This window comes from Oculina patagonica, chromosome 12 (genome assembly GCF_052425735.1).
Source record: "Oculina patagonica isolate OP01 chromosome 12, crgOcupat, whole genome shotgun sequence".
NCBI classification, from domain to species: Eukaryota; Metazoa; Cnidaria; class Anthozoa; order Scleractinia; family Oculinidae; genus Oculina; species Oculina patagonica.
In genome coordinates, this window is record NC_135769.1 from 27413901 (window position 1) to 27436115 (window position 22215).

General features: G+C 44.1%; 1 protein-coding gene and 2 non-coding genes across 3 annotated transcripts in view; 2 read left to right on the forward strand and 1 right to left on the reverse strand.

Moving 5' to 3' along the window:
• The window catches only part of LOC144632860 (uncharacterized), a 109114-nt gene that overhangs the window by 65277 nt on the left and 21622 nt on the right, over positions 1 to 22215 (forward strand). Inside the window, 14 exon segments of the mRNA XM_078491608.1 lie at positions 30 to 405; positions 1500 to 1909; positions 2802 to 3545; positions 4352 to 4604; positions 5152 to 9813; positions 11022 to 11264; positions 11945 to 12688; positions 12996 to 13403; positions 14101 to 14396; positions 14880 to 15552; positions 16419 to 17984; positions 18636 to 19259; positions 19742 to 20071; positions 20537 to 21724. Coding sequence (XP_078347734.1) covers positions 30 to 405; positions 1500 to 1909; positions 2802 to 3545; positions 4352 to 4604; positions 5152 to 9813; positions 11022 to 11264; positions 11945 to 12688; positions 12996 to 13403; positions 14101 to 14396; positions 14880 to 15552; positions 16419 to 17984; positions 18636 to 19259; positions 19742 to 20071; positions 20537 to 21724 — 12517 coding nt within the window.
• Trnav-aac (transfer RNA valine (anticodon AAC)) lies at positions 1080 to 1152 on the reverse strand. Its single transcript has one exon. It is a non-coding gene; the product is annotated as a tRNA-Val (tRNA).
• On the forward strand, positions 2311 to 2383 carry Trnav-aac (transfer RNA valine (anticodon AAC)). The gene has a single exon. It is a non-coding gene; the product is annotated as a tRNA-Val (tRNA).

Sequence of the window (22215 nt, forward strand, 5' to 3'; positions counted from 1 at the left end):
TAAAATCTCTCCTTACACTTGTCTTACAGGATATCAAGTTCAGTTCTTACTTCAAAGCTGAATTCTTTAAAATCGAAGCCACCGATTTTTACCTTGAGCCAAATGCTATACTGGACTGCGCTGGAAGGGGATTCGAAAACAACACCGCGGGATCTGGACGGGATTCTGCCTCAGGCGGGTCCGGAGCGGGACATGGAACCCCTGGAGGGGACGGGCAAGATGTTAGCGGAGGCGAGGAAGTTGGGTCCGTGTACGAGCCAGTGCTGCCTGGTGCTAGAGGGGGAGCTAGGATTGGAAGTGCGGCTGGCAGTAGGGGAGGGGGTCGTGTGCGTGTGGTAGTTGGATTTGCCTTCCGATTGGATGGTAGTATCAATGTTGATGCAGAAAATGCAGTTGCGAATTCAGGTTAGTGATAATTATCTGAGTGTACATAGTGTCGGACGAAAGGATTACTTCAAGTATTAGTACACGTATAACGTGAAAAAATAACATAACAAAATTACCAGTTCACGGAGGGGACGGGAGACCAGGGGCGGACACGAGGGAGATGGGAGGACAGCGCCCCCATCCAACTAGCCAGCAGGACCCGCGTTAAACCAACCTCATTGTAGTTGCCCATGAAACCGGTGAACATGGAATTGTGCAATGGACTTCACCCCATCCAGGGGGATGGGAAGTGAACTGGATTAGCCTTATTCGCTTCATGCTGCTGAAGAAGGAATATAAGCCGACCTTGTGGGCCACTTGGCCTGCATGAAGATTTTATTTACTGCTGGTTAAAAAAAAACAAATCTTACCGAACGAAGTTTTTGAAAATGTGTTATATTTCATTCGGAAATAATATTTTATTTATATTTAACTTTGTTGATCAAGCTTGATCTCCAGTATTCAGAAAATTAAATTACCCTCAAAGCAAGAGTACGTATTTGCAGCCTCAGTTTTATTTAGTGCCCACTCGGTAGCCATTACTTTCAAATAATTCAATCAGGTCTGGCTTCGAAAGGGAAAAAGGGGAAAAAGAGATAATTATAAAAAAAAAATAAAAAAAAAATTCAAAGGAAAGAAAAAAGAAAGGAGTGTGTTTCCGGCCGGGCTTGAACCAGCGACCTTCCGCGTGTTAGGCGGACGTGATAACCACTACACTACGGAAACGACAGTGAATGACAGGGTGTCATATAAGGAAGTGTTCGTCGGTCCTAATAATTGATTTTTTTTGTAATGAAATTATTTTCACTTTGTTTGCAATAACTTGCTGCAGCAATAATAATGTCAGCATGTTCTGAGAGAAATAGAAGGAATCTAGGCGAAGTTTTCGTTTTATGTAAGTGTTTCAGGAACAACGGCTGTTGTTTAAGAGAAGTGTTTAAGAAAAATCGTCCGCCATTTTGGTGTGTTTGACTGAGTCTTGTCTGAGTCGTGACGGCACTAGCGCGCTTCGCTATTTGTTTCGATCATTTTAATGTGTCCGTCTTATTTATCGTGTCCGTTGAATTCCACAGGAAGCGGTGCTGGAAGCGGTGGAAGTGTCTGGATAACAACTGGCTATCTTCGTGGCCACGGCTCTATATCTGCACGTGGAGGAGTAGGAAATACCGACAGCCCTGCTACCGGTGGCAGTGGTTCAGGGGGGCGTATTGCTGTTCACGTGACTATCAAAGACGAGTACAGAGGTGGCTTTCATGCTTTAGGCGGTGTGTCACCAGGGGCTCAACATGGTGGCTCTGGAACTGTGTATGTAGAAGAAGTGAGAGAAGATCACTTGTTCAGACGATTGTACATCGATAACCAGAATGCAAATCCACCAAAGGTGTTTCTCCTGGACGAGATGAATCCCAAGACCTTGAAGGCGAATGCTACAGAAGAAAATGGTGCTGAGTTTGGCTTCGATGAACTGATGCTACAAAGAGACGTAAGTTGTTAGCTGTGATTTTGAGATGTGCGTATTTTTAGAGATCTTAAAACTGTGTCACGGATTTTAGCTAAATTTATGCATGGGAAATGGTCATCAAATTCGGTGAAATATAAAAATAATCGCTTAAAACAGTGAAGGAACATTTCAATATCACAGGCAAATACAAAAGAAGGTACGGATGGCCAAAAGTGACGAAGACTGAAACGGATTGCGATATGGGTTTTGAATTATTGTTGGTCGAAAAAGGTTTCAAAGTTGATCTTGTTTGCTTGAAACTTAAAACTATAACGCCCGGGAGACAAGTTTGGTTGCAATGAAGCTGTGGTTTTATCATTTAGTTCCATATTAGTAATTTCCTTGAAATATTAAAAAAATAATGAACGATGTCATTCATCGTCGTTTCCGTAGTGTAGTGGTTATCACATCCGCCTAACACGCGGAAGGTCGCCGGTTCGAAACCGGCCGGAAACACATTCCTATTTTTTCTTTCATTTGGATTTTTTTATATATTTTCCATAACTATCATGTCCCTTTTACCCTTTTTCTTATCGAAGCCAGACCTTATTGAAATATATATAAAAAAAAATAAAAGCTACCGAGCGAACATTAATGGCCGCTAAAACGTAGTCTGGCTTTGAGGGTGAGATTTCTGAATGGCGGAGAGATCAGCTTGATCGAGAAAGTTAAATATCAATAAAATATTGTTTTCTGTAAGATTTTTTTTTTTTTTTAACCAACCGTAAATAAAGTCTTTATACCGGCCAAGTTGCGAGAATTTTTAGCCAAACGTAATAAAATAAAATTAACTCAGCCTGACGTAGTCCCTTTTACTTTTGTTTTATTATTCCATGAAAAGCTGATATCAACACATTTTGAATTCGACTTGCAGGCTGTGTTCCGGATCGCAGACTTAGGATTAGACAAAAGGCCATCCATTTCCGTTCAAACTGTCCTTGGCGATGGCTCATCCTCTCTGCACATCATGAAAAATCAAACTTTCTTCATCGAGTACCAAGAATTCACCAGACGAAGGTCCTTTCCTCCCGTGAATTTTAAGGTGGACTACACTGGCGAACTTATGTTAGTATCCGATTTCCACGTGTCTGGGAAGAAGAACCCCGCATTCGAGCTTGAAGGACGAATTACAGGGGTCTCCAACCTCAGCCTTACGGAGGGGCGCGTCATGCTTGCCGGCGAAAACATTAGCAGTGCTTTGCTTAGAAACAAACTCTACATTGAAACGCCAATAGAGGGACAATTAACATTTGGAGTGTTCAAAATGGAAGCCTCGTCACAACTGCGATTCGCCAAGCACATGAAACTCGATGTCAGCACTCTTTACATGCGTCAGAAAGCTGTCATCTCAGCAGATACAATTCATATGGCGCTAAATGAAGCACACCTTGAGGGTAGCTCCAGGGTCACGTCATCTGGGAAGGGCCCCAAGGCAGAGCAGGGTCCTGGACCGGGGTCCAGTTTCAACAGTGTGGGATCTGGCGGCGGTCATGGCGGACAAGGCGGCCCAGGTAGTACAACCTCCGGGGGGTCTGGGTATGGTTCTTATGTGTACCCAGTGCATCCTGGGAGTGGAGGAGGCGGAAGTTATGGTGGAGCTGGAGGAAGTACAACTAAGGTAAGCACAGTTTCCATAGCTACGTACAAAAGTTTCCAAACGAATTTCGAACGTAGTGAAAATTTTACCTTGGTTTTCAACTTTTAGCTTGTTATTTACTTTAAAATGAAAATTCGTACAACGCAGCCTCTTACTAATCAAAACAAGCAACAAGCAAAACGTATCGGAAAGTGGCTCTGTAGAGCGGTTTTCAATTGGGTGTCGTAAAACCAAAACCAAAGTAATCACTCTGGCTAATCACAGAGGACACAATCAATCCAGTGATCCAATCATGACACGAAAGAACATACATGTAGCCGGTACGAAGCGAGGGAAAACGTGCGCGAGCGAGTAGCGATTGTTGACGGTTTTACTTCTGATTGGCCGAGAATGTGGTGCAAGTTTTTTAAACCAATTACTAAGCGAAGTGTTGCAAACCACATGCAAACGCGAATTACTTTCGACTCTCAAGAGAAAACCGCTCTATATACGCGATATTTCCTCGCTCGCTACAGTGGGGTTACGGGTTTGTTCGACTTCTAAATACTGTATAACGTTATTCGAGGTCGTAGAGTTTTGCTCTTACTTAGGTCAAAAATGAATTGTAAAGTGCGCTTGCTGACGCAACTAATGCAATACACAATGGTATATAATCATGGGTGCCAATTAATTTTTCATTTAATAGAAGAGAAAGAAGTTAACTTTAGCTTATTGAGCTGATGTTGCAGTGTGTGTTAAGTTGTCGAGATCTAGAAACGTCTGTGCGTTTGGAGTTACCAACGCGTTATTAAGAAGTCTCAATTGAACCATATTTTTCATGTCCTCAGATAACAATCGGCTACTCCCTCCATTTGGATGGCATCATCGAGAGCGAAGGTGCCAATGGAACGTCTAACAGTGGAGGAGGTAGTGGAGGCAGTGTTCTAATCAAAACCATCCTTTTCTCTGGACACGGGATGGTGGTCGCTAATGGCGGAAGTGGGGATGGCAATGGTGGTGGTGGTGCCGGTGGACGTATTGCAGTACATGTTGCCTGGTTACGAGAATACTCTGGGCAATATACAGCTTATGGTGGCACAGGTGTGTAGAATCGGAAATGTATCGTTAATGTATTTATGTAAATTACAACGTGTGTTGTGATTGTCAAGAAAAGTTTTCAACCAATGGCAACGAGACTTAAATGGTTTTTCTCCATTTAGTGTCATTCTACGGAAACGAAGAAAATTGTTTGGAGAGTTTATCATTATATGGGGTAGAAAACGTTTTCTCCTTGTTGAGATAGGGCAACACCCGTAAGAATTTAAAGCGCTATAGAAGAACTCATGCACTGCTTGTATTTTGGTGCTTTATTGTGACCGCCATGTTTATTTCATTTTTTTTGCTCTTTATCCAAATTTGCACATAAAGTCCTAACACAAAGGTGTCATTACTTTTTCTTTGGCATTTTAACGCAACATAGAAGACTAGACCTAGAACTGATTAAAACTTTCATTTCTAGTAATGATCACTGAATTCTTACTATCTCCTAGAAACATTAAAACGTCGTCAAACATATAAGTAATAGAAATAAGAAGTTGGTAGGAAGATTAGTATTTTGAGCTTTTTATCTTTGCCTTTTACATAACAGGTTTCAAAGCAGGAGCAGCTGGCACTGTGTACTACACAGACACAAACCAAGGACTTACCCACAGGCCAGTGCTTATCAACGAAGCAAACCACACCGTGTTTGGCGAGGGCTTTACAAAACTTACAGTGGACAACATAAATCGCAATCCCGAGATAGCAACAATAATTATCAACGAGAACATCTCATACTACGAGGTTGACGAGTTAGAGATGAAGAACCATGGCTTGCTCCACATACACGGAAGAAATTCAAGTTTTGTTGTCCACAACTTTACTGGGGACCGTACGGGTCTTGTCCACCTTAGGTCAGGGCAGAAGATGTTTGTTCAAGTTGTAGAGTCCAAGACAGGTTACAGTGTTGCTCCGGTAAGCTACAAGATAGATCAAGGAGCGGAAATAGTGTATCCGTCGAGTTTGACTCTTTTGGGGACGAGGTGTACCTTTGAGGGACTGGTTGTGGGTGTTCATCGGCTCGTTGTTGCCGAAGGTGCCGATGTTGTTTTTGCTTCAACAACCCAGACCGGTATCAAAGAAAACAAAAAATTTAGATTCCTCACGACACCTGGTAACATCACTTTTGCGGAAGTGTACGTACAAAAAGGCTCGCGGCTGGAGTTTTCGCGTATCAACAACACACTTGTCTTTACAGCTATTATTTTCAGACTGAAATATCACGCATTAGTTAACATCAACCATGGCGAGATTGATTCATCATGGGCTTGGGTGGAAAGCGAAGGCAAACTTGTCTTAGACTACACGGGGCACCCAGCCGAGATGGGTCCTGGAGCTGGTAATACAAAGAACATGATTGGATCTGGAGCGGGCCATGGCGGCGAAGGCGGGGTTTTCCAGGAAGGACAGCTCGGAGGGGAGCCCTATGGCTCCATTTACCGTTCAGTTCACGTTGGCAGCGGCGGAGGTAATGGGCAAGGACGAGGTGGATCTGGTGGTGGTATGCTTCATTGGAGAATTGGGCAGGAGATCGAGCTGGATGGACTTGTTACCTTACGAGCTGGCGACGGTTCTGGTACAAGCGCCGGTGGTGGTAGCGGTGGAAGCATTCTCATCGAGACAACAAACTTTACCGGGTATGGAGAAATAAATGTTATGGGAGGAGATGGCTCGGGCCCCAGTGGGTCTGGTGGCTCAGGTGGTCGAATCTCTGCACATGTGCGTTTTAGACATAAGTACGCTGGAGTTTACAAGGCTTACGGAGGAGGAGGGAAAACCTATGCTGCAGCAGGCACAGTGTATGTTGAAGAAACTGCACGCGGGCCACAATATGCGGACTTAAAGTATGACAAGAGCACGAATACGACTTATGTCACTGCAACCCATAGGTACATGGAAGTTGACAATGAAGATCGCAAAACTGAGATGTCTTCAATGATGTTGGAGAGTGAGCATTTGTTTTATGAATTGGACGAGTTGTTCCTTACTAGACACGCTAACCTGCAGGTCCGACATCCTCCAGGAAGTCCTAATGTCACCGTCATCATTCACCGTTTTCTTGGAGACGGGTCAGGAAGATTTCATGTCAGGAAGAACCAAACAATTTACGTAGAAGTCGTCGAATCAGAGACTAATGAGACCACCGCACCGTGTAGTTACAAGATTGACCAAGGAGCTGAAGTTGTGTTCCCAGCTATTGTCAACATCTACGGAACTAGGAGCATTATAGAAGGACGAATAACTGGAGTGGAGCATCTGATTATCGCAAGTGGTGGCGTTGTCGAGTTCTCCTCCACTGCTCAAACCGCCAGAGTTGAGAATCGCCGCTACGTAGAGATAGACGAGAAGGGCAACTTTTCATTTGCCACAGTAACTGTTGAACGAAATTCCAAATTGACCTTCAGTCGTATTCTTAACTACACGCTTAGCTTACGATGCTCCGAGTTCAGGATTAAATACGAAGGATTGATGACTATGAATCACGGATACATTTACTCGGCGTTTGCTTGGATAGAAAGTGAAGGTGTCTTGACCCTGGATGGCACGGGATTTGGCCCAGAAGAAGGTGTAGGACATGGAACAACCCAAAACAATGTGGGATCCGGAGCCGGTCACGGTGGGGAAGGTGGAAAAACACATTTTGGCGAAGGCGGAATTCCGTATGACTCCGTTTACACCCCTCGGATGTATGGCAGTGGTGGAGGAAATGGACAAGGAGTGGGTGGCTCTGGTGGGGGCTCCATGTTCTGGATCGTTGGTCAAAGGCTTCAGATAAACGGGTTACTGACGTCCAAGGGAACTGATGGAACGGGTACGAACGCCGGGGGAGGAAGCGGTGGGAGTATCTTGATAACCACTACCAACATGACTGGCCACGGAGAAATCTCTGTCCCAGGAGGTTCAGGATCTGGTTCAGGGAGTGGCGGATCCGGTGGACGAGTTGGAATTCATTGCCGCTGGCGATATAAATATGGAGGTAAGTTTACGGACCACGGAGGTCAGCAAAGCGGAGCTGGTGGATATGGTGGACCTGCTGGCACAATTTACAAAGAAGAGAACTTCAGACCTCTGGAATATCGTCACCTTAAATACATGAAAGAAACCAATACGACCATGTTGGCTGTCGATCACACTTACGTACATGTTGACAATGATGGTTACGATGTTCCAGGAGCAACTGTTCTGATGGAGGAAAACACGACATACTACGAATTTGACGAAATGGAGCTAACGGGTCATTCACGTCTTCTGGTCTACCATCCTGGAAATGTTACGGTTATTGCTGTGGTGCACAAATTTATTGGCGACAAGAGTGGACAGTTTCACATCCGTCGAGATCAAAAGATCTTTGTAGAGTATGTAGAGTCGGAGACAAACAAAACAGAAGCACCTTGCAGTTACAGGATCGATGTCGGAGGGGAGATCATTCTACCATCGGAGTTTTCCATGCATGGCACTCGGTCAATCTTTGAAGGGATGATCATTGGAGTTCGGGATTTGTTCGTGTCATTCGGTGCTGTGGCCGATTTCTATTCGACAACACAGACAGCCCTGATAGAAAACGACAACTACATTGCAATATCAGAGCCAGGGAATATCTCGTTTGCTGTCATTATTGTCAAGAGAGGTGGCGATATCGAGTTCCGTAAAAACACGGGCTTCCTGAGAATAAATGTTGACGAATTAAAGATAAAATATCAAGGGAAACTCAGCATGAACCACGGCGAAGTATTTTCAACATTTGCCTGGTTGGACAGTCAAGGTCATTTCAACTTGGACGAGGGAGGCAATCCTGCTGAAACAGGAACAGGTGCTGGAAGAAGCATCCCGCCTTATTCTATTGGCAGTGGTGCAGGTCATGGAGGAAGAGGGGCTCGTGCAGGAGGACAAGCATACGGTTCAGTTTATCGCCCCTTGGTCCTTGGTAGCGGAGGCGGAAATGGCGGAGGAACAGGAGGGACGGGAGGAGGACAGCTTCTCTGGGAAGTTGGGAAGCATGTTGAATTGAACGGCCTTATTTCAGCCAGAGGTGGCAAAGGAGATGGAGGCAATGCTGGTGGTGGTAGTGGTGGCAGCATTCTCATCAAAACAACAAATATGACCGGACATGGCGAGGTTGCTGTTACCGGCGGATCTGCCGCTGACAATGGAGACGGAGGCGGTGGGTCTGGAGGACGAGTAGGGATACACTGCCGATGGCGGTATACATACGGAGGGAAGTTTACTGACCGCGGTGGATTTGGAAGGCAAAACGACTACGGTGCACCAGCTGGAACAGTTTTCAAGCAAGAGAATTTCCGTCCATTGCAGTACCGCATACTTAAATACAGTAAAGAAACGAACACGACTTTCCTAGCTGTAGATCACACATATTTACACGTAGACAATGAAGGACATGATGTACCTGAGGCTACGGTCCTGATGGAGGAAGGAACAACTTACTATGAGTTTGATGAGGTTGAGCTAACCGGGTATTCGCGACTTATTGTTTATCATCCAAACGAAACCGAAGTTACAGTTGTAGCGCATATGTTCATTGGGGACAAAACAGGGCAGTTCCATCTAAGAATTAACCAAACTATCTACGTTGAAGTTGTCGAATCTGAAACTAACAGAACAGAAGCTCCTTGCAGTTATCAAATCGACAAGGGAGCCGAGATCGTTCTTCCCGCTGAATTCCACGTCCATGGTGTCCGGTCTGCGCTATACGGCCTGATGACCGGGGTACACTTCCTTTTCCTAGAAGATGGAGCAACTCTGATAATAGCTTCATCGGCCCAAACAGCGATAACGGAGAATCAAACTTATATCGACATCACGCAACCAGGTAACTGCTCCTTCGCGCATGTCATAATCAAACAAGGCGGTCTCTTGGACCTAGTGCGTGTGGAAGACGTCCTTGTTTCCGTTACGTCATCCGTATTTGAAGTACTTCACAAAGGGCAGGTCAAAGTGAATCACGGCATATTTTCCTCCACCTTTGCTGAAGTGGAAACTAAAGGTGAAGTACTACTTGATGGTGCTGGGCACCAGGCTGCTTCCGGTCCTGGTGCAGGCTCGACCTCTTCATCTAACAGAGGGTCAGGCGGTGGGTTTGGTGGACAAGGAGGCATGTCGTACAGTAATCACCACGGAGGTAGTGCTTATGGCTCTGTTTACAGACCTCTGTCTCTTGGAAGTGGAGGAGGGCAGTCGAATGGTGGAGGTGCAGGTAATTTGTACTTTAATGTAAAACAGGTTAATACGGAATCCGTCAGGACTTCGAGTATTTATTGGACAAAATTATGTACCAAAATCATTTACATCTTATTGCAAACGTCTGCGTTACTGTCCAAAAAACTTATCAATAAATAAACATTTCTAACAACACCAAACAAATTTCGAAGTTTCACTGAATTCCGCTGAATCGCTTAAAAGACGATTGTACAAAATCGCTACTTGTGAGATTTTACCTACAGTTTACATGGTTCTTGTGAACTTTGAAATTAATTTTCTCAGGCTCCGATAAGAACGTGTTGTTGGTGTTATCACGGATAATTACTTACATCTTAATCTTTTAAAAAGGGTAGAAAATAACGCAATATGATTAAAATCATTCTACTCGACTTTTGTCCAACTAAAATTAATATTACTCGATTTCCTGATGGATTCCCTCTTAAATTGTGTAAACGCTATGTACGACCTTTACTTCTGGTCCTATAATGGTCACGTTAGCTTTTCGGCATCGGCAAATTCGTCGTGTCGCTTGGGACATACTTTCTGAAAGCCATATATTTTGGACAGGCTTCTTACCCAGGAAGGTACTTGATCCCCCAAGTGAAACTTTGAAATAAATAATCCAATAGAACGCTCGCATGTAAGTGAGAACACTTGCCGTCGAAATATAATCTTATTGGGTATTAAACATGGCATGATTGTCATCAAACGTTTGAAGTTTGGCAGACCGTAACGGCAACTTTCGCGAAAAGATAGGATAAAGAGGACGTTTCCGAGAAATTGATCCTGATCTGCATACGCTGGTTCACTTGAATCACTTCTGGTGTAAAGTTTTGCCCGTACTGACCCGAAATCAGTGTTTATGGTGAGCATTTTGAGTGCGAAAGTTCGCGTTACGGTCTGCTGAACTTCAAATGTTTGACGACCAATCATGTCACGTTTTATCCCCAATTAGATCATGTTTCGGCGACACGTGTTCACGCTTAGATGCAAGGGACGGTATATATCGGAGCAAATATTAGAAACACTTTGACTCAACATGGCTAGTTTCCTCTTGAAATGTACATACCGTTCTATTATCGTAATCCAATTGAGGCAACGCTAAAAAAATAAACGTAATTGTATTATATCCGCCATCACATGTACATGGCTTGAGTGATAAAGTTGCCTTTCACTCAGTGTTCCTGTCTTTGTCACGTTTAGGAGGAGGATCATTATGGTGGCAAGTCGGTAAACTTATTCATCTCGACGGCCTCATATCGTCGAAAGGACAGGGTGGAAGCAATTTCGGTGGGGGAGGTAGTGGGGGAAGTGTGCTTGTAGAGACAACTAACATCACTGGACATGGCGAGATCAACGTCAATGGCGGAGACGCACCAAGTAATGGAGGAGGAGGTGCAGGCGGACGAATTGGAATCCATGTTGATTTCCAAAATAATTTTGGTGGTACGTATAGGCGAACTTATTTCTTTCTAACCCGCAAGGAAGGGAATTGAATAAGGACACTTGTTGCTTGATGTTTCAAAGTTATTTACTTGTGAACATCAGAAGGTGTTCATAGAGACGCATTTTAATAACGTGATTTTAATCCCAGCTGCTCGATGTTGTAAGGTTATTTACTTATGAACATGAGAAATTGTTTGTAGGTTCATTAATACAAAGCTACAAAGTTTGCGAATTTACGTTTCTGGTACAAATAAACCCGGTGACGACGCTAAGTGGTGTAAATAAAGTTGTTCCCAAATAAAGGTTTCTACACCCCAGTATGTCAGTGGCGAATCACTGAAAGCCCTAGAACTTGGTCGTTTTAGTTGACATATACACACTAAATCTGCCCAGGTTCGTTTATCGTGTTCGTTTATCGTGAAATTTAGTGTTACATGAGTTGAATGTTCTCAACTATTCTCCGGTCTCTTGTGATTGCTAGAAATTAAACTGATACCGCCTTTTAGCATACACTGCAAACGATTAAAAGGAAGTGTATAAGGTTTACTAAAGTGACTACTGATCGTACAACATGATAAGTGCCAAAACTTCAAATTTTCGTGGTGTGGTCCACAAAGTCATCCAAATAAACTATTGCCTGAATTGCTCATTTGTTGGTTGATGACTTGTATGCTTTGCAGGTAAATTCCGCTCCGCTGGCGGCAGTGTTTCTGGTTACCCCGACAACGCAGGCGCAGCTGGTACGGTTTACAAGTACGAGAGTCGCCGCGGTCCGCAATACCGTGAGCTAAAGTACAACCCTGATGCGAATTTAACCACCTTCAAACCCGAGCACGCCAAGGTTAAGGTGGACAACGAAAACAACGATGTAGATACGCCGACAGTCATCATGGAAAACCAAACAGTCTTTTACGAATTTGACGAGATGCAAGTGGAAGGCCATTCCACTGTGACTTTCTACCACCCACAAAAAGCACGGAATGTGACCGTCATTGCTCACGAAGTAACCGGAAATAAGACTGGAATTATCAAACTTGTGGCTCGACAGCGCTTGTTTGTTTTCGTGGTAGAGTCTACCCACACTTACATGGACGCTCCGTGCGGATTTCACGTAGAAGAATACGCCGAGATCGTCTTTCCGACAGAGGTAATCCTTCGTGGTGAAAGTTCAACCATTAAAGGACGAATGACCGGCGTAGAAAAGCTTGTCCTAGAAAGAAATGGCATGGTAGAGTTTGGAGGGACAGCGCACACTGCCCTGTTACCCGATGAGTCGCAGTGGCTCGCGGACAATCCATTCGATCCATTTACCCCCGGTCTCATTATCATTCCTCAATTTATCATTAATAATTTGGGCGTGGTAAAAGTCAGAATGACACCTGTTAGGGTTGTGCTCGATATCGCGGACACGAGTGTGAAAAAAGGTAAGCCCTCTTCCATGTTACATTTTTAGTTGTGTTCCTTGTTCACCAAAAGATCTCACTTTTTTGTATGCTGAATACTTGTAGCATCTGGTTACTTTAGTCCAAAGGGTCAACCTAAAATGTTACACTGCTTTTATTCTTAAAACGAATTGTTTCATTTCGAGATTTTTATGACTTGTCCTCAGCAGCTAAATTCCAGATGAAAATTTTCCAATCTATAAGACCGTTACAACACCTTTTTAAACCAAGTTTGCCGTCCAACTTTAGAACCCTTTGTTTATCATATTGATTCTTCATGTTTTATTAGGCGGCCAACTTCTCCTTTCTACAAACCACGTCACCATCAACGCCGACTACGTCGTTGTTGAAAGTGGAGGACTGATCGACTCGTCAGGCGCTGGTTATGCAGCCGGAATTGGCCCTGGAAGTGGCTCAGGAAATACGGGCGGTAGCCATGCCTCACCAGGCGGGGGAGCAGCGTCAGGAAGTCAGTATGGCTCTGTTTACTGGCCTCAAGAACCCGGAAGTGGTGGTGGCTACGGTGCTGGCGGCGGATGGCTCTATATTCAAACAGGAGGTCACGTGATCGTGGAAGGAACGATAAGAGCCAATGGTGTTGGAGCGTCGTCAAGTTCGTCCGGTGGAGGAAGCGGTGGAGCTATTATTGTGAAGAGCTTGTTCCTTAAAGGCTATGGAATCATTGAGTGTCACGGAGGTATGTATTAATATTATTTTCATGTATCTACCCTCATACATGAAACTGCTTTCATTTCATCGTTTGCTCAAATATGAAGCAATTGACTTGGGTGGTTGTGGCGCCCTTGTATTGCATATGTCACGAAAACATTGCTATCAACTCCGACACCATAAGAAGTGGCCACCTACAGATTATGGTCAGTCATAGTGACACCTGGTTAAGCTTAAAAATTGTGCTAGGGTTGGATCCTTTTACTAATATTATTATACTTTTGGCTTAAAGCTCAGTGTTTTGTGGCAAATGCACTTTAAAGCAACTGACATTAGCTTTGATAGGAAATAACTGAATGTTTAAACCAAAGAGTTAGTGAATATTTTAGTTTAAAGCGAAAAAATGATCCTCGCAGTTGTGTTTAAGTCTTAGCTATTGTAAAGTAGTCTGTGGGGGAGTGAAAGCAATTCAGCAACGTTGAATTCAACGGAATTTGAACCCATGGCTTCCGCGTTGCCGATCCGATGGTCTATGAGCGAAGCTATAAAGCCACACTCTTTGGGAGCAAGGTCAATTATGGTATCACATGTTCCTTTGAATTTGCAGAAAGTGATAGAATGAAAAATGAGGAATATTAATCATTCACATATATCGACTACAGAACGAGGGTGTGTTTGTGTTTGCTGCAAAAACAATAGTTTAATGTCATATGTACCTATTTCAGGTCCCAGTCACGAAGGAGCTGGTTCAGGGGGACGTATTGCAGTGTACCTCACAGAGCGCTTCATCTTCGGAGGTACCTTGACTGCGTTGGGTGGCAGTAGCGGCAACAGTAAAAATGGAAGTCCAGGAACAGTTTACATTGATGTGGATGTCGGAGAGGAACCCTTCCGCATGATACAGGTTGATAACAACAACCGGAACAGTTTGTTGCTAGTAACTCTGGCCGAAACAAACACCGCACTTTATCAATTTGAGAGGATTCACTTAGTACGAAGAGGAGCACTTGCTATTAAGGAGGTAAGCAAAGAAAGGGTATTGCTTCTTATTTAAATGTTCCGTGATACAGTTTTAAGGGGAACCTAACAAATAAAAAAAAAAACAATTTTAAAACACGCCGCATTTTTGTGTTTCCAACGTTGTTTTAGTGTCATATCAAGGCACATTTGTGCAATCTGTTGTAAATCTTTCTTGTTGTATACTTTAGCTGGACATCAAAACGGCAAAAAGTTTTTGGGAGAAATAGCTAACTCTCCAATATCTTTTGCTTCAACGTTTTGTACACGAAACGTTAAGGGAAAGAATACATTTCCTGAAAAACAACGATGAGTCATTTTTTATTTTTATTTCCGATTGTTTTATTTCAATTATTCAAATAACTAAAAATGAAGTTACACTTAGCCGTGCATCTTATTAGTGTGCTAGATTCCTCGGACAAATCTTCCCGGGAAATACTAGGGATACTATATTTATTATTAAGACTCGGTATTACTTTTTTTTAAGGTTTCTGGAACGGTTTCCGAAATGTACACCAGAAGTGTGACAGGCGACAAAACGGGTCTGCTACTTGCATTACAAAATACCCGGATATACGTTGAGACACACAGCATTCGTACCGAGGCTCCTGTGAACTACCAAGCAAATACAGGGGGACAGATTGTTTTTCCGGTTCGCACCACCCTCCGAGGTACCAGGACCTCTGCGTTAACAGTCAACGGTGAAATTCACGGCATAGAGGAACTAAGGGTGTCTTCCAACGTCGCTGCCTTTTTGACAGAAAAGGGTTTTTCAGCTTGCTTCGAATGTAACAGTACCTACACCACCATAGGCCATTATTGGTTCCAGAAGCTTAAGGTGTCTCTTGGAGGGACCTTTGAAGTCCAGAGCTCGTCGCAGGACATCTCGGCGAAATCCGTGTACCTCCATGTGTGTGAAACTGCCCTGGACTACAATGGAAAACTGAAGGCTGATGCTGTGAACATTCTCACGGATTATTTCAGCATTGAGTTCGACGCAATCACTGACGCGTCCAGTTCTGGTTACCCTTCCCAGCAGGGGCCCGGAAGCATCACAACTTGCTCAGGTGTTGCTGGGGCTGGTCATGGTGGTAGGGGAGGATCTGGGTACTGGAGTGGATGTAGTCGCTCTTGTCACACCAGTTCATACACTCCATCTGGTAAGCTTATGTATCTAGACTCCGTTTAACAGTAGAGGGATTGAAGAAGGTACTAAGTCTTGAAAACGAGTGATAAACAAGTATTTATTATTTACTTCAAACTTGATGATTTCGACATTGCTGAACCTAGCAGTATGCAGGACGCGTGCCACCTATCAACCCGGTAAATGGCCCAGCTCACAACGAGTCTCTCGTACCTCAGTTGGTTAGAGCGCCCAGCCGGTATGTGGGAGGCCATGGGTTCGATTCCCATCGGGGATTCAGAATGTTTCTTTGTCCCATGCCCGTGTCATGTTGAACACTTCATCTTCATTATCTAGCCATTGATAAAGATGAAATGTTCAGTATGTCACGAGCATGGTACAAAGACGGAATCGAACCCATGGCCTCCCAGACACCGGATGGGCGCTCTAACCACTGAGCAATGAGAGCCTTGTGATGAGCTGGGTCATTTACTAGGTTCATACGCTTTCGACATTGCTGATGGACCGAACATCTCATCGTTATTACATCATTTATTACCGAGCTTAAAATTTACCATCCTTTTTAATTATCTAGCAATTGTTTGAAGCCAAGCAATTCATCGTATAAAACAATGAAAACTCACTGTCGTGGCTCTTCATAACCCGGACTTCGCCTTTGTAAGTAGTTGTTTCAGATAGGACTTTTGAGAAATTTACTAAGGTCTTTTTCGCAATAAGATTTCTACTGTACTGATTAGTTGACATTTCCCAACCGGACATCACAATGCAAGCACAGAGCTAAGATGTTCGTATGCCGAAGAATACGCATTGCATTAGGAAATTTGACATTATATTTTAGTACATTTGCATTTATCGTTTAACAGTTAATCGCTTTATTGTCAGGTGGTAATCCTTACGAAAGTGTATGCACTGCTAAACTGGCCGGAAGTGGGGGAGCCATAAGTTCAGTTTACGGTGGAGGAATCGCGTACGTAAGTGTAGAAAAGCTATTGGAGCTGGATGGTTCAATCAAGGCGGATGGAACTAATGGAAACACCGGAAGAGGAGGAGCGAGCGGTGGAACCCTCTGGGTTGCTGGAAGACACTTTGAAGGGCACGGCCATCTTACCGTCAGAGGCGGTTCAGGGAGCCATCATTCAGAATGTTGCAGTGGTAATCCCTGTCGTTACACTACATCCTACTATGGTGGTGGAGGAGGTGGAGGACACCTTCGTCACTTCTCACCTGATCACGTAAGGCGGGACGTAATTCGAAACAGGGATGTGTCCGGCGGAGCTTCAGGTGGAGGGAGTGCCGGCAGCGGTGGATCTGGACAAATTTGTGCAGATGGTAATCCCTGTAGTGGACATGGTACATTTTCAACCCAACAAAGAAAGTGCACGTGCAATGCAGGGTATTATGGCGTGAACTGTGCATATAAGTGTGACCCTTCAACTACATGTCTTGGACACGGACAGTGTGCTTCGTGTGGTGGGTGTGACTGTGATCCCGGTTATGTCGGTTATCGATGTGAACATCGCTGTAACGCAACGCGTGACTGTCATGGAAATGGGCGATGTAGCGTGACTGGGAAATGTGTGTGTGATCCGTGTTATACTGGTGACGACTGTAGGTACGAATGCTCCGGTAATGGCACTTGCTTCGGTGGAAAGTGCAAATGCGATCGGTGCTTCATTGGCACGCACTGCCATTCCTTATGCTCAGGACACGGCTCGTGCAATAACGACACCTGCGACTGTGACAGTAAATGGAAAGGTGATTACTGCGAAGTCCCCAAATGTCCAAATGACTGCTCTGGAAATGGCATATGCAACAGCGCCCTTCTCACTTGCTTCTGTAACCCAGGATGGCGCGGCGATGACTGCAGTGTACCTGACTGTCCAGGTGAACCGGATTGTTACAATCGAGGCACATGCGCAACGATAAACGGCACCACCGTGATGTGCGTCAACTGCTCCGTCGGCTGGATGGGCCCTGCATGCGACGATCCTTGCGTGCACGGTGTACAAGAACCGATGGACAGTGGATTTTGCAAGTGCGAGCCCTGCTGGGCTGGCAAAGGCTGTGATGCTCTTTGTATGGGTCGAGGAAAGTGTTTGGATAATGGAATTTGCGCCTGCGATCCTCTTCAAGGCTGGCGAGGTGATGTATGTGAAGTTCCTGGATGTCCTGGCATCGGTGAAGACTGCACTGGTCATGGTGACTGCAATAGTGCCACACATGAGTGCACATGCTACCCTGGGTGGGCAGGTTTAGGATGTGATATTCCAGACTGTCCCGGTGCACCGAACTGCAACGATCGAGGCTTCTGCAATGCTTCTGTTAGTCCTCCTCAATGTCAAAACTGCAGTCGTGGCTGGATGGGACCTGCTTGTGCTGATCCATGCAAGTTTGGAGAGCAAGTTCCCATGGACAGTGGACAGTGTGTCTGTTGGCCTGGATACTCAGGTGAGAGAAAAACTACCTTGTATTATCATGATGCAATTTTTAAGCTAACTTTAATCTAAACTGTCCCCCATAGAGACAACACCACCTTTGCAAATTAAAGTTTTAGAAATAATTATACAGTTAAACGGGACGTCAATGGATCTCTTTAGCTACGTATGTAATTTTCCCATTTCAGATCATGAGATGTTCTCCAGTGAATTGTTTCTTTGTCTATCGGGAAACTATTCATTCGTTTTCTTATTTTTTGCACGTGAATTCGTTTGGATTTGAAAGAGATTATTTTCAAGGGAAACATCACATGGTCTAAAATGGGACAACAAACAAACGAAGCTTAAAAGGTCTTTAAGCGTACAGAACGTTTATTAATTTGTAACATTCGTAGCCTCTTAAATCCCAAGACTTTGGAGAAGCTTCCCGTTCGCATTCCAACGAATTTCTAGGCTTGGTTCTTTGAACATGATGCCACACCTCATCTTTATAAAAGTTCGTTTCTAATCTTTTTATATAATTTCACACATCGTTTTCCGGCAGTTCACGTTTTGTCAGTTTATTTTTTTTATTTCTGTTTATTGTAAGTCCTACAGAACTTTCGAATTTTCTGCATGATATACAAATTGAATTCCTGTTTTTTATTGGTATTTTGTTTTTAAGGTGTTGGTTGTGATAGTGAATGTTCCGAGCATGGTACGATTGTAAACGACAAATGTGTTTGTGATCTGGGATGGCGCGGAGATCTCTGCGATAATCCTGGCTGCCCTGGTATTGGGTCCGACTGTACAGGCCACGGAATCTGCAATTCAATCACTCACGTTTGCACGTGTAACGAAGGCTGGGCTGGCAAAGGTTGCGAAATCCCCGACTGTCCAGGGTCCCCTAACTGCTTTGAACGAGGAATATGCAACGCCTCTCTGGATCCCCCTAAGTGTCAAAACTGCTCCAAGGGCTGGATGGGACCGGCCTGCAATGATCCTTGTTTACACGGCCAACAGACTCCAATGGACAGCGGTAACTGCGTTTGTGAGCCAGGCTGGGTTGGTGTAGGGTGCGACAGCGAATGCTCAGAGCATGGAACCATCGTGAATGACAAGTGCCAGTGTGATGTTGGATGGCGTGGAACGTACTGTGAAAATCCCGGATGCCCTGGAGATGGCGAGGATTGTTCTGGTCATGGCGAGTGTAACAGTGCTCTTCATACATGTATCTGCGAGAATGGGTGGACTGGGGATGGATGTCATATTCCTGACTGTCCTGGAAATCCGGACTGTGCAAACAGAGGTAAAGAATACTCAAAACTATGGAAAATTAGCTTCGAAAGAAATTTCTAATAATGCACAAAGTGAGAAGTAAGTATTGGGTATCAGTATAGCGAAACTGTATTTCTTTGGATTTCACCTTTTGACTCAATTAGAACTAGCTCATGTTCGAACATTTCGCCTGAGTTGGTAACAAACATTTATTTTGTTTTTAATTATAGGTGAAAGACGAAACTGTTTAGAAAGAACATACGTTTAAGACGTTTTTAAATAGCATAATTAGGCCCTTCTTTGACAAACGGACAGATAGGCAGACAGACGTACGGACGGACGATTGACGAGCTTTTCCAAGTTCCTACGGCGGTTTTTTTTTTTTTTTTTTTTTTTTTTTTTTCTTTCCCCGGGGGGTTGACGGACAGACAGATCTGGTGTGGATTCCGACACCAGAAACATCGACTACATCGTTTTGCATTAGCGTTTATGTTGTCTGTTTTATTTTTCAAGGTTTCTGTAACAAAAGCTCTAATCCTCCAACATGCACAAACTGTATTGCCGGCTGGATGGGTCCAGCGTGTGAAGATCCTTGCACAAATGGAACCCAGGTTCCCATGGACAGTGGCAACTGTGTCTGTGATCCTTGTTTCACTGGTCGCGGATGTAATGTAGAATGCACAGGACACGGCATTTGTGTCAGTGATAAGTGTCAGTGTGATCAAATCACTGGATGGCGAGGTTCCCTTTGTGAAGTGCCCGGATGTCCCGGCTCTGGCGGGAAGGACTGCAGTGGAAATGGCAAATGCGACAGTACAAACCATCAATGCATCTGTCAACCAGGTAAGTGTTATTTTCATATTTTGTTGTTTTAAATTCTGTTTTTTATTCTAATACACCTTTGCCTCTATGATCTTATAACTGGTTTAAAGTTACAAAATCACATGTCTTATTTCCAGTCCTAAAACAATACAGCAAGGAAAGGAAGACAAGCGGTTATAGTGTTTCTAAAATGCATTATTTGTGTTCGTGTGGGGCTTTCATCTGGTTCAGCATCTAGACTAATAACGCTGCCGAACCTTGATTTAAAGAAAAACAGCCAAAGCTGTTGTGAGGATTGTGGTTGAAGTTAAACCGTGGAATTTAAATAAAAGTCTTATTCAATTCTTAAGTTGTTTTTAGTTCATATATGCTCAAGACACTTCCTCAAGTCTCTTTATAGCAGTTTTCCCGAAGTTTTTCCTATATTTGTCTTGTTGAAAATGTATATCTTAACACGTTGTACTGTTATAATGTTTTACCAACCAGGTTGGACTGGTGTTGGGTGTCATATCCCAGACTGCCCAGGTGTTCCAAACTGTTTTGGTCGTGGGCACTGCAATAATACTAATCGCGTTACTCCAGAATGCACAGACTGTATTCAAGGTTGGATGGGTCCAGCTTGTAACGATCCCTGCGTTCACGGCCACCCAAAAGATGGCATATGCGTGTGTGATCCCTGCTTCACTGGTAGTGGATGTCAGAGTGAGTGTTCCGGGTTTGGAGAATGCATCAATAACAAATGTGACTGCGGCCAAGAACCAGGTGCTGCTCATATGGGAGAATATTGTGAACTGCCAGGATGTCCAGGCCAGTGTACCAGCCCTGATCATGGTTTTTGCAACACAGATACTCAGAAATGCATTTGTGCTCAAGGATGGGCCGGGGACGATTGTAGCACACCAGACTGCCCAGGAACACCAATCTGTTCTGGCCACGGAAGCTGTAGCAATTCGAATCCAAGACGATGCAACTGCGATCCGCAGTGGGCTGGTGAGATGTGTGAGCTTCCTTGCGTAAATGGAACAAACTACGGAAATTCGTCAGGCTGCATTTGCAACCCGTGCTTCTCTGGATCTGGCTGCGATCTTGAATGCTCATTACGCGGTAGCTGTGTAAACAACAAGTGCATCTGTGATAAAGACATGGGATTTAAAGGCGACGTGTGTCAATTCAAAAGTTGCCCCGGATTCCCTTTTGACTGCAGTAATCATGGAAGCTGTAACAAAGCCACCTTAATTTGCACATGTGATCCTGCCTGGTCAGGTCCGGCATGCGACATTCCAGACTGCCCTGGTACCCCAGACTGCAATGGGCGTGGTTCGTGTCTTGCACCCACCAAAGACGGTGAAACACCGAAGTGCAATTGCTCGAAAGGATGGATGGGCGTAGCGTGTGAAAAACCCTGCATATTTGGGACTCCAAGTAGTGACCATATTTGCAAGTGTGACGATTGCTACAATGGAGCTGCCTGTGACATGCTTTGCTCGAACCATAGTTCACTGTGTATACTGGATGATAAAACTGGCAACAGGAAGTGTGAATGTGGGTTTACAGGCTGGCGAGGATACTATTGTGAGAAGAAAGGATGCCCTGGCCTCCTGGAGAAAGACTGCTCAGGGCATGGCCAATGTCTCACTGCATCACAAACGTGTATCTGCGATCCAGGATGGAGTGGTAATTCTCATCGTTTTATAATTTACCTATCAACAAATTATTAAGAACTAACTTTTGGGGGCGTTACCAGGTGATCAAACTGACCAATACGATTGACTTATTCGCTTAGTGATGCGTTTAGAAAACTCGCACCACTTCGTCATCCAATGAGAAGTAAAACCAAAACAAGTCTTTGCTCGTTCGCACAATTTTTCCCGCGCTTTGCACTGGGTACATGTATTTACTTGGGTTTTGATTGGATCACTGAATTATCTGTGCTGATTGTGATTGGCTAGAGTGATAACTTTGGTCTTGGTTTTACGACACCCAATTGAAAACCGCTCTTTACAACATTGCAACAATGATGTTTTTTTTTTTTACTAAGTGATATGACCTGGCGTTGTTGAACTCTACAAAAGTGATTGGCTTCCTGTATATCTTGTAATAAATTTCATCTACATGCTCAATAGAACAGTAATTAATGGATAATTATAATGTTTGCTATTGTGTAT